We start from the raw sequence: 19,613 nt of genomic DNA, 5'->3' as shown, positions 1-19,613 counted from the left end.
CCTCTCGCACCTCACATCTCCTGAACAAAAACATCAGCATTATAGCTGGAAGGCAATACAGCGGCCAATTTTTTTGTGGGGTAAATTTTTCTTTTTAAACGTTTAAGGTCAAATCAGCCTTATTTTTAGCCCGTGCACTTGTAATGCTCTCCAACCATTTTTGGTTTGGGTTACACGTAACAAAAAAAGGTCCTGTGTGTTTTATTTTTCAGTCTTTAGCCTTTCAAATATATAAATAATAGTCCACACGAGTCTCTTAGATAAAAGACACATAAAATAACTAAATAATCCTGGGTTAATATCCTATTTGCATCCTATAGCTATATGGGGCGCAAGGTACCAAAGCTTTGAAGTCAGCCGATACCAAAAAGGGGGTCAATGCTGGGCAGAAAGCCCCTCCGTTATCTGAGACATGAGACCGGCCTAGAGGGCCACCCTGACGCCCCAAACAATCGGCCCCTGAGTGTCCCTAAATTGCTCAAGGATCCCAGGTTTGGCAATATGACAAACATGCAGCATGTGGGCACGATAAGGACGAAGGAGAAATGAACGCTTTACATAAATCTGATATACAACAATGGTCTATAATGTGCAAAAGGCCTGATTCAAATATGGCTGCCATTACCGCCACAGCTGAGAACCCCTACGCCAATGTTGCAGTCACTGGGATAGTTATTGAGATGCCCGCTGGCGTCTGTGCGGATCCAAGCATCTGCTTACAAATAAGCAGCGTTGATCACAGATCATACGATGTTAGCAGCACTAAGTAACTCAGTAACAGCCGTGCAGAACGGCTGCGGGAAACGGAATGCCGGATCCATATTTCTTGCATACAGGATCGCAGACGCAGGTTGCGACATACCCCCCCGAAGATGCGAAACGCCTGCGTTTCGAGCTGATACTCCCAGTTACCGGCTCCAAACGCTCCCTGACTGAAAATCGCACTGCGAATAAATACTCGCCGCGAGCGACTATGGACCTTGACACATGCGCAGTGCGACGCAAGACGCATGCGCAGGCTGCCGATAATTGCTCAACTGTGATAACATCGGCATGGCACGTACGTCTGAATCAGGCCCGAGGTGAAACATGGTGGACGGCGAGGCGCTGAGCATCGTTAAACATACTTACGTGGAATCAGTGTCTTTTTCTTTCTTCCGTATACCAAACGCTTTCCTTGTACGTTTTTTCAATCCTGAGTACACGAGAGAAAAAGAAAAACATCGTTGTTACTGGCGTCATTTCCCGAACACTGACAAGATGGCGGTCGGCTTATGGAGACACCTGCTGGATACAGATACTCAACTGACCATTACTAATCTGGACAAGTGTTCTGGATCCTGTGGAACGCTTCTAGTTATGGAGATCTAGAAAGCCGTCCCCCCCCCAAAGTGTCAGAGCCCCTTCGCTCCCCTGCAGCTCATGCGAGAGATCCTCATCTGGCGGGTGCTCCTACACCGCTTTGTGACTTTGCTCCCGTATTGAAATTTTAATTCGCCTGCCCCCTTCCCATCCCCCTTGCTGGCACCCAGCTGAAGCTCCATAGGCTGGGACAAAGGTATGTCACACACCTCAGCAGTATGCCAGTGATTTATGTAAGACCACCATTTATACAGTCAGGAAGGAATAACCTGGCTATTGCCTGGATCGGGATCAAAGAAAAAAAAAATAGAACTTGTAATAGGCTGAACTTAACACATTGGTTTTTATACAACCTTAGTATGAAACATTGATGATACCTCTGCTAATTAATATTATCTTAGTGCATAAGTCCATTTAGTGGTCATTATCAAATTATATATACACACTCTACTTGTTTCGCCGATATTCATTGACACCACTGAGGTTCCATATAGCCGAATGCCTGGATTGTCACCTATCTTTGTCGGCTCTTACCAAGACTCCTATCTAGCACGGGCACACACTAATCACAGTGGGTACATGATATTCACCATTCTTGACCATAAAGGTACTTTTTATACAGGACAAAACCTGACAAATAACAGGACGCAGACAGCTGATCTTGGGAGTAAATAAATATCATCACATGTATTTCATCAATGATTTTATACATTCAATGTATGACGGCTGACACACTGATCAGTTTTTACTAAGAAAAAATATTTAAGCGTTTAATCTAAATAGTATCAAATCTCCATTTCCTGTTTTGTATATTATATAGTTCAGAGGTTCCCCAACTCTGTCATTACAGACCAGGTTGTAAGGATATCCATGCTTGAGCCCAGATGGCCAAATCTAAATGACTTGAGGTACTAATTAAGAGCCCGATTCAGTAAGGATCGCTATTGCGATTGCAATAGCGATTAGGCGCGCAGTCTCACTGCGATGATATGCTAATCCATTGCGATCGCTATGCCGCCGCAGCGCTGCATAAGGACGCCCACTTTACCTTACACACATCCGTACCATCGCATCCTCACGCACACTTTGCACAAGCTCTGACCTTGCCTCAGGAATTGCTAACCTCAGCGCACGCTATCAGGACACAGGCTGCGTACGCTTCGCAGTAGATCATTTATGCACGCCCCAGCAACAGTATCCAAATGCACTGGCACGCCTGCGTTTCCCCGACCACCGCCCGTCACTACCCACAAACGGCACTTTTTGTGAATCACTCTGCGATGGGTCTGCAGCCCCGATCAGTGGCCGGTTCACGCATGCGCAGTATGCAAACAATCAGCCGATTGCGCGCGTACTAGCAATTGTCACGTGTGATCAAGTATGGATATCCTTAAAACCTGGACTGTAATGGCGGAGTTTGGGAACCTCCAATATAGTGTATTACCTAACAGACCCAAGTGTGGTCACTTTATCGTCACTCCCAACATACTTCTACATTACAGGCCTGATTCTTAGCTGCGCACATCGCCGAAGTCGGACACAGTGGAGCGATGTTTTTCTTCTGTGCATGTATCTATGTCGCACTGCGCACGTATGCAGATAGCGTGCGCATATAGTCGGAGTTGCGATTGGGGCGCGCGGTCTCAGAAATGTCTTGAAAATGTAGTGGCCGTTCAACAGCGGTGACGGGGAGGTGGCTTAGCGCACACATGAAGATGGTCCGCCTTATGGGCGTGTGGTCGCGTACACAGACGCTAGACCGCTCACATAAAGGCGGCCAAACCTTGGCGGAGAAGTGCACGTTTCGATGGTACAACCGATGGTGGCATGTGAGGAAAGTGGGGCGACACTGCACATTCGGATGCACAGTGGTACACCAGGGAAAGATATTGCAGCTGCATTTGCATAAAGTCGCAGGTGGGAGACCGCCAAAAGGCGTAGACGTGTCTTTTTATCCTGTCAATTTCCGATTGGGCATCAGAGTTGTTTAGGACACAAACCGATATTGCAGCGTCTGTGGATCGTCTAGCGATCACACCCTCTCGGATCTAGTAGATCTGGGCCCAATGGTTATGAAAGAGGACGGTATGCATGAAACACATTTGTAAAAGCCATTAATATTAATGTGGCGGACTTAATACTTTGTTTGGGGATTTAATATTAAGGCATTAAGATTCAGATTAAATTTGTAAATTGATATGGTGATCTTAATACTTAACAACTCCGGGCTGTAAATCCATTTTCAGGGCACACACATCTAACCCTGGGTGCACACTGGAGTGATGGGCATTCGTTCTGACATCGGAACAAATGCCCTTGAGTGAGGATTGCCCGTCCACACTTGAACGACGGAATAATCACTGTACCGTCCTTCATTAACTTACAGGTCGCTAGCGATATGGCTAGGTTTGATGGGCAGCACTTCAAACCTTGCGACGGCGGGAGCGTGCAATCGCCGGCACACACTGAGCGATGTAGACAATTAGTCGTTACGACAACGCCCCAGTGTGTACCCAGCTTAACAATGCAGTGGTCATTTTGGCCTGATCCTGAGTCACATGCTGCTGACCACGAACAATATTGATGTTCATGTAGTCGTGCGATGTTATAATTACTGCACATGCACCCAGATTCGTCCATGAATTTGGGCGCAGGGAGCGTGGATTTCAGTGAGCAAACCTGGGAGGTGACAGGAGGCTGGTCAGGGAGACGCAGGTGTGTCGCTTACAGTGGCTGCAGCCAAACACGCAAAGCCGCTCACAAGGAGCCCACGTTCAGATGAAGACACTGCACTTGCCACGAGGCTGGTGCAATTTTCGAGACAAATTTCCACAGGCGCAAGGCGCTGCAAGAGGGTGTCTGAGATTTAAAAGAAATTGGCCTTTGCGTTAGCCTTATACCGTGTCACTGTGTGACTCGGAATCAGGCCACTTATATTAGTTTGTAGTAAGATTCAGACGCCTTCAATTACGCTCTTGGGGTCTCATTCAGACCCGCTCGCAAGCGCAGGACGCTCGCAAGCGGGTCAATGTTACCCCAATGTGCATACGCACAACGGAGGGAGCTTCGTCGTGCGCATGCGCGAGGACCGGACAGCGACAGCCAAGCTGTCGCTCCGGGTCTCGCACCAAAGGGGGCGTGCTGTCGATGGGAACGCCTACCGTCTGGGTCCGGCCCCACTGACATCACTAGTGATGTCAGTGGGAGTGATTTTGGCTCTGATAGAGAAAAAATAACTCCAGGGCTTGCGGCCACGAGACCCTACCGCAGGGTCTCGTCGCAAGCCCGATGGTCGCGATGGTCTTGACCATAGCGACCATCATCATGGACGCTCGCATAAGCTGTGGGTGGTAACCCACAGCTATGCGAGCGTCCAAAAGGCCGCTCCACATTTAAATAGGACGGCCCTGATTCAGAGCGAGCGCTCTGGTCAGAGCATCCGGCTCAGAATCAGGGCCTTAGTGTGTCCGTCTTGTAGCACCAGCATCTTGTGGAACGTATATGGCTGCGGGGTGTTTGCATGTGTCACCGTTTGCATCGGACAGGGCTTGGGAGGAACGGGGGTATTTACACCTAGGCAAGGTTCGATAAGGCTGGGTGTAAGCCAATGCAGCAGAGCATGCAAGCACCTATACGCCTGTTAGGAGTAGAATGTTTTGCACTTAATATAGGGCAGGTGCAGATGCTCATTGATGATGATCAGAAACCGGACGGGTACGCTGCAGTCGCAGATGAGCGTGAATCTCGAGATGTGTTCAGCTCTGCATACGTGCAGAAACATGCTTTAAATTATGTGTGCGTTTCTTCTGAGTAATGTATGGCCGGTTTTACTTACACCGCTGTGGGATGCAGTTAGCAGACCGGCGGACGGCATGCCGCCAGTCCGAATCCAGACGGTGGAAGCCCGACACGGGACTTAAGATAGGCGTCAGAATACCGACGCTGGAATACAGATACAGTCAGGTGCATAAATATTGGGACATTGACAGAATTTTCATGTTTTGGCCTCTATTCACCACCACAATGGCTTTGAAATGAAACAAACAAGATGTGCTCTAACTGCAGACTTTCAGATTTAATTTAAGGGTAATTACATCCAAATCAGGTGAACGGTGTAGGAATTACAACGGTTTCTATATGTGCCTCCCATTTTTTAAGGGGCCAAGAGTAATGGGACAAACTAAACAATCCTAAATCTAAAGCTGGCCACGCACTAGACCAACTCATCCAACCATCCAACTAGTTGATTGGTTGGAATGACAATCTGGTAAGGGATGAAAGCAAATGACAATCAGCAATTTGCTCCCAAACGCAGGAAAATGGACTAAAAACGGTTGTTTGAACAAATTGTTTGATCAAACATTTAACAAACTTGTCTGACCGACCATTTTCATCTGTTTTCTGGCATTTAGGAGCAATTTGCTGATCATCATTTACTCCCATACGTTACCAGATTTTCATTCCAACCAATCAACTAGTTGGCTGGTTGGATGAAAGTTGGTCTAGTGTGTGGCCAGCTTTAGTTTCACTTTTTAATACTTTGTTTCAAATCCTTTGCAGGCAATTACAGCCTGAAGTCTGAAACGCATAGACATCAGCAGACGCTGATTTTCATCCCTGGTGATGCTCTGCCAGGCCTCTACTGCAAATGTCTTCAGTTCCTGCTTGTTCTTGGGGCATTTTCCCTTTTCAGTTTTGCCTTCATCAAGTGAAATGCATGCTCAATTGGATTCAGGTCAGGGGACTGACTTGGCCATTGCATAACATTCCACTTTTTAGCCTTAAAAAACTCTTTGGTTGCTTTTGCAGTATGCTTCGGGTCATTGTCCATCTGCACTGTGAAGCGCCGTCCAATGAGTTCTGAAGCATTTGACTGAATATGAGCATATAATATTGCCCGAAACACTTCAGAATTAATTCTGCTGCTTTTGTCAGCAGTCACATCATCAATAAATACAAGGGAACCAGTTCCATTGGCAGCCATACATGCCTACGCAATGACACTACCACCACCATGCTTCACTGATGAGGTGGTATGTTTTGGATCATAAGCAGTTCCTTTCCTTCTCCATACTCTTCTCTTCCCATCACTCTGGTACAAGTTGATATTTGTCTCATCTGTCCATAGGATGTTGTTCCAGAACTGTAATGGCTTTTTTAGATGTTGTTTGGCAAACTCTAATCTGATCGTCCTGTTTTTGTGGCTCACCAATGGTTTAAATCTTGTGGTGAACCCTCTATATTCACTCTTGTGAAGTCTTCTCTTGATTGTTGACTTTGACACATATACACCTACCTCCTGGAGAGTGTTCTTGATTTGGCCAACTGTTGTGAAGGGGTTTTTCTTCACCAGGGAAATAATTCTTCTGTCATCCACCACAGTTGTTTTCCGTGGTCTTCCGGGTCTTTTGGTGTTGCTGAGCTCTCCGGTGCGTTCTTTCTTTTTAAGAATGTTCCAAACAGTTGATTTGGCCACACCTAATGTTTTTGCTATCTCTCTGATGGGTTTGTTTTGAATTTTCAGCCTAATGATGGCTTGCTTCACTGATAGTGACAGCTCTTTGGATCTCATATTGAGAGTCGACAGCAACTGATTCCAAATGCAAATGTCACACCTAGAATCAACTCCAGACCTCTTACCTGCTTAATTGATAATGAAATAATGAGGGAATAGCTCACACCTGTCCATGACATAGCTTTTGAGTTGATAGTCGCATTACGTTTGGCCCCTTAAAAAGTGGGAGGCACATATAGAAACCATTGTAATTCCTACACCGTTCACCTGATTTGGATGTAGTTAGCCTCAAATTAAATCTGAAAGTCTGCAGTTAAAGCACATCTTGTTTGTTTCATTTCAAAGCCATTGTGGTGGTGAATAGAGGCCAAAATATGAAAATTCTATCAATGTCCCAATATTTATGCACCTGACTGTAGATGCCAGCCCGAACCAGGTAAGTCGGCATGGGGTGTGGGGGGGGAATGTGGAGTTTTAGGTTTAGGCAGCATAGCGGGGTTAGCGTTGGATTTTTTTTGGGGGGGGGGTTAGGCACTAATGGGGGGGGGTTAGGCACTAAGAATTGAGGGTTAGGTAAGGTTTAGGCACAAAGGGGGAAGGGTTAGGTTTAGGCACGAAAGGGGGAAGGTTAGGTTTAGGCATGAAGGGGGAGGGTTAGGGTGCGGGGTGGGTTAGAGTTAGGCTACAAGAGGGGAGGGTTAAGGGTAGGGGGAGAAGGGTAAGTATACTTACCCGACCCCTGTCGGTATTTTGACAGGAGGCATCATGGCTGTCAGTATTACATACCCATTCACACCGCTGTAATCGCTCGCCCCAGTGTCTGTCATTACCATAGGTATATAGGTTATTAGAACTAACAGGAAGATGTTTGTAGCGCAAATTCACAGCAGGGGCCACTTAATAGAATCACTCGCAGTCCCAGCATGAGTCATCATCAGACACAAAGCATGCTGGGAAATGTAGTTTAACTAGAATTGCTAAAGCCAGCTTGCCTAATAGTGTGCTGGGAATCCTGTACTGAACAATACACAGGAAGCCCCAGCTATTGTCTGTATCATGCAGATAATCACGGGACAAACATGCACGTTATCAAGTTTAATACAAGACAGTCCCAGTTGTAAACACTGAAGACTTTATTTGGAAAGTGCCTGGGTGGTTTGCCAGCGTAAACCACGGTGCCCACCTACTCTTTTTCCACGGTAGATGCCTCTGCAATCTAGAACCGCACTTAGGGCCTGATTCAGAGCCGCTCATAAGCGGCCGCTCGTTCGCTCCGAGCGATGTTTGCCCAACTGCACATGCGTACGGATCGTAATACGCATGCGCGTACCAGTCAGTGCGGCCAAAAATAGTTTGTATGCTAAATAGCGAATGCCTGCTAATATGAGTGACAGGAGGAGGCGTATGTGGGTGGTAACAGGGGAAGGTGCTTGAAAACGGGGAGTGGAAATCAGAACGCAGGCGTACTTAAAGGTCAAAACGGGCGTTTTAAGGGTGTGCATAAGAACTGCTCGCAAATTTGTGGTAGCAAACACCAGCCACAAGAATAGCGAGCAGTTCATACGCTGTTCGATGTACTCGATTAAACTAATAAATAGCGGACATGACGTATGATGCGAGCGGCCAGGGGGCGTCTTTTTCAAAATTACAACCGCAAGTGTTGTTCGCTCGTTCAGACATAGAGGCGTCAACAGACCACAAAGAGCGAACGGTTCATTTGAATAGCCACCCCTTTTTGTTGAACAAACGACCGCAAATAGCGTCCGGCTCTGAATCAGGCCTTTAGGCCACTGTGCAAACATCCCATCAAAGTGTAACCCTTTATAACCACCCTTTGTATGAACTGGTTTACATTGTGCTCCTAAAGCACGCTACGTTCAGTCTTATCTACCGCTTCAATGCAACAGGAGAGTGAGGAAGACAGTGGGACAGGTTTTTTAACAGGTGGAATCAAATCCACTCGGTTAAAAGTGTACAGCCCCTGAATTACTGCCATCTGCAGAGATCGCCTCAATACGCCATGCAGTGCGACTTACCTGGAGTGAGTGAGCCGCCAGGTCCCGTGTTTCCCTGCTAGCGTCGGGCGCCTTTTTGTGCCGAAAATGTGATACGACTAGAACGCACCAGCAGACTATGCGGATTAATATGATATGCGACACTTGTATATCTGTGTGCGACTGAGTCTGTATATGAAGCACAACGGAACTTGGAATGAAAAAAGCTGCGTCCGCTACATTGTTGCACTTCATATACAGATTCAGATACAGTCGCACACAGATATACAAGTGTCGCATAACAAATTAATCAGCACAGTCTCCTGGTGCGTCCTAGTCACATCACATTGCAACTTAGATATATTTTCAGCAAAAAAAAAAAAAAAAAAAGACACCCAGCGCTAGCAGAGTCTCACGTGACCTGGCGCACCAAGAGGGGCTTTTTAGCGCGACTGCAGCAAAGATGTATAAGGACACATCCGGAATTTCTCTTTGCGGGGGGAAAGAGGTTTTATGGCCACATTTAAAGATCTTATCCAGCAACACAAAAGCTCAGCTTTATTACGTGTGGCGATTTTATTAGTGAAGTTTTAATAACTTGTAGCGCACCAGTAAAATGTGCAGCTCTGTAATACTTTACGCCACGTGTGGGACAGTATTATGGACACTTCTCCTCATCTCAATTAAAACAAACGACATTATGGTATGAAACCAGATACATTTTGGAGGATACACCGATCTAACTATAGAGTATATTTATTAATCAGAACCTTTTCCTTGCACTAAAACACATTTAGCAATGCTGCAAAAACAGATTGCGAGAACGCCGTTATTTATCAAATTTGCACCCTCCGGAGAGGTCCTGCATAAACCTCTCCTCCATACACTGCCCTGGGAATGGCATTGCGGAGCAAGATAAGAAAGGCCACTGGAGAAATCGGAGACCTAGTGTCGGACAGGGGCATGAAGGGCCCACCGGGGAAATGCAGTGATAGGGGCCCACACTTACGGGTGTGGCCAGCCTCCAGAGTGGGTCTGGGCCCCTTTAAATAAAGACATATATATGTATATAGTAAATACTGCTAGAGAATGTATGATAATGTACCAGATTAATAACAGTAGTGCATTGAAAATACATAATAGTCCTGTGCTGTATAATTCAAGTGCACAGTCTGGAACCTGATCCCTAGAGGAGGGGGTGGGCCCTCAGGCAGTGGGGCCCACCGGGGGATTCCCCTGTACCCCTGTGGGCCAGTCCGACCCTGCTGAGACCCCTCTATGGTATGCCTAAATGTGGAGATGCAGTGATAACCCCTCTAATCTGCTAAAAAATTACTGAAAAAGGGGTCATCACCTCTTCATAACCTGACCCGATAATCTTTTATTTCTTGTGATCTATTACTGAAAAAAACGATTGTGCTGCTCCGCTGAACTGTAACGTGGAAATGGGTTCCCTTAAATATATTGTACTAGACTGGAAGAACACTGCTGGCACTGCAGTGATAGACAGATGTATCACACCAATGATTTCAGTTATTTAGCTTTAACGCCCTTATGTACAATATCAGAGTCCCCTATCCATTATTGCTGCATCTACTTTTAATGCTGGGAGGAAAATTTTGAGGTAGCATAATAAGTGTCAGTAACCAAACGCTAACTGTCGCCACATTGTTATAAAAATGTCAGGAAAAAAATAAGCTGTCCTGGCAGTCTGCCAGTCACAAAGCATCATGGGAGACGGGGCTCAGCTGCTATCTCAGGAGACGCACATTAAAGCCACCAATGAATGGCAAATATTTTCCCTACTTTGCAAGATGTTGCCTATGAAGCATTTTAGCTGCTACATCACTTGCACAGTTAAGGCACCATACACAACATTACAGCGGTTCCCAACCTTTTTAGTGCTGTGCAATAGGTGCAGCATTACTTAATTCTTCTTGCACGGCGCCTTCCTGGAGCTTGTACTAGGTGCATCACTCATTCCCCCTCGTCGCCCCCGGGGCCGAGACAGCTACAGTATGTTTTTGTATAGTCAGCATGGTTCTGCTGTTCTAGGATATGACATAGGGCTGCTCTGTTCTAGGATATGATATAGAGCTGCTCTGTTCCACTGCTCTAGGATATGACATAGAGATGCTCTGTTCCGCTGCTGGTTACAGCAAGGTTTGATGCAGAGTTAGGTCAGAGCAAGGAACATAAACAGCTCTGTGTGGTCATATAAATAGATTCCTGAAAAGCACAGAAGGGAGTAAAAGCCATACATGCTACATAAAAGCTGTCTGAAGGGGAAAACCCATTTAATAAATGCATCTGCATGCACTTATTGATTTTGCAAAGGACTGTAAATATTGGATGTATACACTTGGCGGAGTAGCTGAATCTATCACATCGCGCCATCGTATAATAATAACCACTCCACCATCACCTGCCGGCATGGTCAATATTACTCTAGTTTAAATATTTATTTTCCAACATTGTTAACTTGAACTGCTGAATCAGAAGTGGACATTTATTTCCCAGGATGCTTTGCAAGCGCTCACAAAATTGTGTACATGAGTCAGCCAATCGGATCAATCTTGCGTATGAAGACCTGTCATTCCAGGTAACAGATTCAGCCATTAAGTTTTGCTTCCCATTTCGTACACTTATTTGTATAATATAGGTAACACACATATTAGTGAGCAGAATTTTGCAATTAATGTATCTCAAGCTGTAACTGTTATTTATCTGAATAACGTACATTAAATGTTTTTACCTAACTAAATATGTCCACCATGCTCTCTAACTCCTCCGCAGAAGGCTGCCATGCTAAGTAGAAGAGGCACCGCTAATACCCCTTTCACACCGTAAAGCCGGGTCGCTCCCAGGATTTTGTGCATGTGTCCATCCTGGGTGCGTCCCGGCTGAGACCCCTTTCAGACTGGCGGGCCCCTACCCAAGCACACATGAGCCGGTGCTTGGAGGTAATCTCATCTCCAAATGCTGCTTCTTCCTATGCTGTGAACGGAACCTGGGTCGCATTGACCCTTGTTACCTGTTCACACTGCATCGCGAGAAGAATTTCTCCCTATTGCCATCGATTTCAAATTGGAGAGAGCTTGACTTCCAAAATGCAGGAGCTACCCATCTTGTGAGGCCTTCAGCTTAACCGGCGAGAAGATCTATAGGGAGCGTTCCTAATCGGGAAAATCTTCCTTTCGACTGGAGTCCTGTCATTCATTTGGCAGAAAGCGTTGAATATTTGTACCACTGTCCCATGAAGCACAAGTACAGTAGATCTGATCTGCCAACTGCTAGTTATGTTTTGCTACTGCTCATGGCAGATGCATTAATAATGGAGACTATGGAAAAACCAATAAGGGATCGTCTATCAGCTAGGTGTCTTTGTTCTGGCTAGGTCACAATTGTGATTGCTGGATAGAGATTAACATAATACAGTGTCCTCACCAGGACCTTTTTGAGGAGCGCTCCCAGGCGACCCAGGAGTATTGTAAGGAGTTGCTCCAGCTGGGAAAAAATGATCCCGGCCGCCCCTTGCACCTCCACCGGCAGAGGTTTCACAGCACATGGTGCCCCCTACTTCTGTCCTGTCCGGCAGAAAGTTCACAGCACATGGACAGTTGGACCCTGTCCTAGCAGGACGGAGGTTTGGTAACTACAGGTTGCGCACTCGGCACACTACATCTAGGGTTCGGTTTGCTCCCACACCCCCGGTCTGCACTCGACCCTCCCACCGCGGTTAAGTCATAATGACGCCCGGCATTAAAAAAAAAATTCTTGGAACAACACTGAATACGGTAGGAATAGGGCCCAATAGTGACAAGGGGATAAGATCACGTCCGAAGATCATAGAAGACCTATTCTGATAATATGGACACTGCATGGACAGGGGTGGGGGTCTTAGGCATTCCCCCCCAATTCAGCATTGAAAGGTGAAAGGTTTATACATTGTGTTTTGTTTTGGGTTTTTTTAATTAAATTTGAATTGAGCCGGGAAGAGCTGTGCCCATGTGCTAACGTCACCGCAGGGAAAGTGGCATTATACTACTGCACACTAATGCATGTAACAGGAGCCGTCCCAATGTACCGGCAAGGAAAGCGAACTTGATCCCCTCATTAATATTTCAGCTGAATTAATTTGCAGGCCTTGATGTTCCACAGTGGGGTTAAATGGTGAAGGGAGCTGGGTGCTTCATACGCAGCCTAGGACAGGGGCCTCACACCACTGCTCCATACACTTTCTGCTAACACATAGCTGCTTGGACTGGCTACAAGTTGGTTTAGCCCCGTCCACATTAGCTACATACGTGCAGTTAGCGGAGCGTAAATAATCCGTGCTGCCAATTACACTGCTTATTCCATATTGGAGAGTTGACAAAGTGATTACAGGGGCTGTAAGAGACCCCTATAAAATCACTTTAGGGAACTACTTGGGAGTCTGGCTACTGTGCTCTCCCTATGCAAGAACAGGCCTCCTCTGCACTACAGACATGCAGCACTATTCCTACCATATTGTCTTGCTCAGTATTAAACATGAACAGAAATAGCCCAAACCACTTCCTATTCTGTACATCCGTGTAGCCCCCCCAAAAATTAATAAAATAAAATGACAATAGGTCCCCAGTCATAGTAAAAACCACATCTTATATATAAAATTCATTGGTCTGTTTGTCCGGTCACGCATTTGGACACCCCTGCACCGACTGGGATGAAACCAATGCGAGGTGCTCCAGTTGGATCCCGTTCTGAGACTTGCACTGGATGGATTTGGACGAAAACTTCACAAAGTGGTAACATTGGATCCCAGAAGACATACTAGGGGCTTGAGGTCTTGGTCGGACCCCCTGTTGGGGTACGCCGAGTAGTGTTCCCACTAGATTGCAGGCAGGGCGCTGGCAGGGAGCTTCTGGAATGCATGTTCCAGAAAAGGGGCGTGGCTGGCTGGGGAGGGGCGTGTCCTTGTGACAAGTCTCCCATTTGTCACACTTAGGGGCATGCCCAGCACTTATGGAGGTACTATTCACCCGGCGGTGATCGTTCACAGCAACTTTTCCCACCCGCGGGTGGGGAAGGCTCAGTGCGGGCTGTTTTAGCAGGGTGGCGGTAAAAGGGCAGGGCCCTTTTTTCCCTTTTAAAATCGGGCACGGCGTGGTGCCCCGCTTAAAACACCCTAGCGGGAACACTATGCTGGCCAGAAATTTGACCAGGGGATGCTGAGCAGAACTTTTGGTTGGTCTGGGTTGCCTAATGGAGTGGTTGGGGTCCCGGTTAGACCTCACAGTAAAGTGCTCCGAGCAGAAATTTGACCCAGGGAGCCTGTTCTGGGCCATACACTGGAAGGATTTGGACGACATCACCTAATAAAACTTAATAACTTGGAGACTTAAACCCGGGCAACGCTAGGCACTTCAGCTAGTTAATAATTATAAGCAAGCAGCCCTGAATGAACTAGAATGTGATCTCTTGCAGCCACTAAAAAAATTCGGCTTATCCCTACTTTTACTGACAGTGGCATTATAGAGATTGTGGGGCTGATTTTGCGTTGGGAGCACAGTATAAAAAAAAAAACAAAAAAAAAAACAGGTAACTTTGCACCTGGAACAAACCATGCTGCATTGCAAGGGGGAAAAAATACATTTATTATTTTGCATGCAGAGTAAATAATGGCTGCTCTTGCATGTATCCCACAGATACTAGGCAGCTTTATTATTACACTGCAATTTAGATTTGATTTTGGACTCACCCCTCCCAAATGTAAATCTCTACATTTTTTACATCTGCCCCACCTGCAGCGTAGCATGCACCGAGGTACAAAGCTCATTGCTGGTTTTTTTGCTTTACTCCCAACTCAGAATTAGGCATCATGTGCCTTTGTAAAAATCTGAGCCATGGTCATGGTCCCCCTTTTACAAATCTGCAACCCCTCCTAGAACCCAAACAACATATTATGTTTTACTTAGAAGATTCCTGTACAAAGAGGACAGAACATATAAGAGTTTGCACAAGTACAAACTCATACAGACAACTCCACGACTTTACATAAATACATAATTATGCAGAGAAAACCCTGCTCCCAAAAATTTACAATCTATAGGGGTGGAGACAAAATCGGAGGAGGGGGTGGTAAGCTAGAATGAATAACTGAGTCTTTAGGGCACATTTAAAGGCTGCAGTGCTGGATAAGAGTTTAACGGAGTGGGGAAGAATATTCCAGAGGTTGGGAGCATCACGAGAGAAATCCTGGGAATGGGAAGAGGGAATCAGGGAGGATGAGAGGAGCGGTCACTGGCGCAGTGGAGGAGGCAGCCGATGGCACGGCGAAGAGGGCAGGATGGAGTGCGGGAGGACATGACTAAACTGCCAATGTAGAAGAGCCACCATTGTCCAGCATACAATAAAAACCATTTGGTTAAACTAAAAAAAAAAAAATAAATGTATCCACAGCTGACAAAGTAAAACATTTTTAGGGTTTTTCTTTAGCACTTTCATTCCGTGAACGAGACGGCGGCTTTGTAGCCGGTGCCCTCGTATACTACATTTAAAGTGCTGGCGATTCATTTGTTTTCTGGTCCGCTATTTTATTCAAAGCGCCAGAGGGAGCAATTCAATTGTTGCTCCATCTGAGCGCGATAGCCGCCAACATTTCTGCTCAAAACCCCGGGAGGGTGCGAGTAAACATGTGTGAGAAAACACGTGGTTACGGCTCCCTATCCAGGACTTTACATGGGTTTAGCAGTTTTACACAGCTAAACCCAGGTCTAATAGGGCGTGAAGAGGGTAATAATTAACGGGCGCACAGAACAATTGAATTTCAAAACTGGGCTCATTATCAGCCACCCGTGCAACAATTGAATTGCCCCCCAAAAGTCAGGGCCAATAGTTATCCCACTACGACTCTGAAAGGTAACTGGAGGAGTCACCCAAGTGACACAGAGAAGGGGAGTCAATAGATAAACAATGGTAAAAATGTAAAGGATACACATAAATAAAAGGAGCATGGTTTGGATGGAGGTTCTGGATTGAATAAAAGTTTATAAAATGTCCATATATGCCCAGCAAGCTTCTCATCTCATACAGCGCAATTCACGCCGGGAGACAGTTACTGTAACAATATTCTAGGATAAGCGATCACTGAGCCTATTCACACACATTTGGTTCCTCTTTTTTTTTTATACTCTCTGCATTTTTATGTACCCATTGCTCCGTTCCCTTGGCTGCTTGTGGATATATAGAAATCATTTTTTGCAGGATAAAATTTACGCACCCAAGAAAAGCAACTTTTATAGCTCCCAGGAAATACAGTAATGGCCTCAGTCTGAAAATTCTGAATAATAACTTTATTTCCCATATTCAGTTCAGCTCTTGATGGCTTTTCATGTGAACTCGCACAGTGTGTTACCAATACACAGTCGCTGTACACTACAAGACTTCCCTATTGCCAAACACTTTGCTATATCTTCGACACAAAAGATTACCTTGAGGTATCGCCATGGTAACTTGAAATGCTCGGAACAGATTCACATACAAAAGACGTTTCTGGGAATCTGCGTAAAACCAGATTACTGCACAGACTTGTTTCTTTATGCTTATTCATAACAATTATTTTTACAGCATTTCATTTACAATCTTACTTGTATCAACTGTAAGACTTCTATAGATTTATGCTCAACGCTGTCAATGCATGGTTTTAAATTATTCCTAGAGCCAAACAGTGCTTCATTTTCTGTACATTGCTACATATATATCAGGGGTCTTCAACCTTTGGCCCTCCAGCTGCTGTGGAACTACACATCCCAGCATGCCCTGCCACCATTGTGATATAACAGCATGATAAAACTGTGGCAGGGCATCCTGGGATCTGTAGTTTCACAGCAGCTGCAGGGCCAAAGGGTGAAGACCCATGATTTTATAAATATAAATATATATATATATATATATATATATAAATATAATGCAGTGTGGTTTCTACTATCCTGATCAAATGTGCTCCACGGCGGCTGTCTAACCCTGCTGCCATGTGTTATTTCATTTAGCACGCATGTCTCGAACATGCCATCTTTTTTATAGTATTGCATGCAGTTCACTTTTGCTCCCAGATGCTAAGGATGAAGCTTGTGGTCTAAACTGCTGAGTAAATATTATTTACGAGCTCAGGAGACAATGAGCTGTATCCATTGTTCATCCATTAGACACTATCTATATGATAATTCTCTAAGGTCTGTCTCCAACATGAATGTGCAGCGGGAGCCATGGCGTGCAGTGGGGGGGGGTGTGCAGCATGGAATAGAGCAGCAGAGAGGGGGCGGAGCAGGATAGAGCGGCAGTCAGAGCAGGGGGCGGAGCAGCAGATAGATGGGGCGGGGCTAGACAGAGCAGGAGGCTGACCGATGTAACCTGGGACCCTTTATCTTAATAAGTAGTACGTGAGCCCGCTAGTGCACAAGGACAGGTCTGTATACAAAGTCTCTTGGTTGGGCCATGTTGATGAATAATCACTACGGAAGGGTGCTAATTAGGCAGGTGACCAGTAAATCTGGTGAAACATAGTCTCACTAGCAGATAAAAAGCTGCACTGATCCAGTGGTCATCAACTCTAACCCTCTAGCAGCCCCAACAGGTCAGGCTTTGAGGATTTCTGTCTGTTTAAGGAGGTGGCACAATTGCTGTCCCAGCAAAATAGATTAACTCACCTGTGCATGATTAAAGAAATCCATAAAACATGACCGGTTGGGGGTAAATGAGGACTGGAGCTGAAAACCACTGCAGTAATCTACAGAAAGCACTGGTGAGACTGTGAGGAGGAAACTCCATATTGGGGAAGTGAAAATGAGAAGTGATGCAAACACTGTGCAGCTGTCCGTGGTGCTGATGTTCAGCTCGGCACGTTCACAACATTATACTCAATGTACAGACAACGAAAAACACAAACATTCTGATCTTACCAAACAAATGCACTGAGAAGCGGTTTTGCGTACGTAATAGTCCCACACTTCATACTGTTAACAAGTAACATTTATCACCTGACTGAGTAATAACATCACATAGTCCACAATCCACAAAATAAGTAAAAAACCCTCTTATGAAAATTACAAGGATATAATGTCACCTGAGAGACGTGACATGTCCAGGGAATCATGAGCAACTCCTATCATCCTTATCTATACATAGGGTCACTCAGACAGGCACGGAACAGTGTGAAAAACTCCCCCAAAACATTTAACACTAAGGGGGGGGGGATTTAATTTTCCGCAAGATTTATCCTGCTGTCAAGTCAATCAGCAGGGGTTAACCCCGCACTTTAGAACTGCGAGCAAAACTAAGCGAGAGAGAGGCACCATCGGCGGTTTATCACGTGGGAAACAGTGATTCTGCTTTGTTTACACGGAATCAGTGAGTTTCCACGCGTTGGCCTTTTCCCCTCATGATAAATCGGAGGTTATTTCATTAAAATTACTTTTCACCGTGCGGCGTGGCAATTAACCGCCAATTGAATTCCCCTCTAAATATGTGTGATGCCTGTGATATGTGTTACCATTTTTCTTCTATTGTTTAATACAACAGACTGAATCCCAGAAAAGGCAAAAAACATAAAAAATCTGTTTCCATAGATAACTCTTCATGGAGCGTAACTACATCAAACATGGATTTAAAACTTCCAAGTCAAAGTGCACATTTCAAGTGCATATGTACAGCATGTATACACTCATCAGAGGAACACACAAACACATACTGTACACTATGGGGGAAATTCAATTCTTTGCAATGTGCCATATTGGAACAGCACATCCCGCCTGCAGACCGGAATTGGTTAATATGCGCACAGTCGGGAAATTACATGATGACAGGAGGCACATTGCTTCGAACTGAGGGCCTGATTCAAATCCAGTTGCAAGCGCTGAGCGCTCGCAACCGGGTCGATGTTTGCCCACTGGGCATGCGCACAATGGAGCCGGCTCCGTCGTGCGCATGCGCGAGACCCGGCTAGCGGCGGGTGCTCCGTCGCTCCGGGTCTCGCACCAAAGGGGGTGAGCTGTCAATGGTGAGCGATAGCTCACCCCGTTTGGTGGGCGGGCTGGGGGGGAGGGCGGCCCCACTGACATCACCAGTGACGTCAGTGGGAGAGCTTCCGGCTCTGTTAGAGCCGAAAGCTCTCTGGGGCTTGCGGCCACGAGACCCTACCCACAAGGGTCTCGTCGCAAGCCCGATGGTCGTGATGGTCTTGACCATCGCGACCATCAACCTGGCCGCTCGCTATAGCTGTCGGTGGTCACCCACAGCTATGCAAGCGGCCAGGAGGCCGCTTAAAAAAAAAAAAAAAAAACGCCCTGATATGAGCGAGCGCTCTGTCAGAGCGTCCGGCTCTGAATCAGGCCCTAAATTCCCCACTATATGGCCCACAGTAAGCGGTCAACTCTTCTAAGTAGTGTTTGGCCATGTCAGTCACACCCAGTGCTAACAGGTGCAAATACTGAAGCATACAGACCTGCAATCTACATGGTCACACATTATACACAGACTGGGTCGTACTGAGGAGCTCAGTGACTTTCTTCATGGCACAGTCATCGGATCGCACCATTCCAATAAGGAAGTTCATCGAATGTCTGCCCTGATTGAGCCGCCCGTCACCTCTAACTGCTGCTGTTGTGGAGTGGAAATATCTGCTGAGATACAGACCAGAGTGTGCTAGAAGCACCAGAGCAGAGAGCGACACCCCAGGCAGGAAAGAGGAACTGCACGGGTTG

At 46.1% G+C, this 19,613-nt stretch overlaps 1 protein-coding gene across 1 annotated transcript in view; it reads right to left on the bottom strand.

Annotated features, from left to right (window-relative positions):
* SGIP1 (SH3GL interacting endocytic adaptor 1) overlaps nucleotides 1–19,613 on the bottom strand; it is a 130,088-nt gene that overhangs the window by 80,670 nt on the left and 29,805 nt on the right. The window contains exon 2 of the mRNA XM_088442384.1: nucleotides 1,132–1,195. Coding sequence (XP_088298510.1) covers nucleotides 1,132–1,195 — 64 coding nt within the window. The remainder of the gene's footprint in view (nucleotides 1–1,131; nucleotides 1,196–19,613) is intronic.

This window comes from Taudactylus pleione, unplaced genomic scaffold, assembly GCF_031769625.1.
Source record: "Taudactylus pleione unplaced genomic scaffold, aTauple2 ptg000310l, whole genome shotgun sequence".
Lineage (NCBI taxonomy): Eukaryota > Metazoa > Chordata > Amphibia > Anura > Myobatrachidae > Taudactylus > Taudactylus pleione.
The sequence above is the reverse complement of the archived record's forward strand: the minus strand, read 5'-3'. Positions and strand labels throughout refer to the sequence as shown.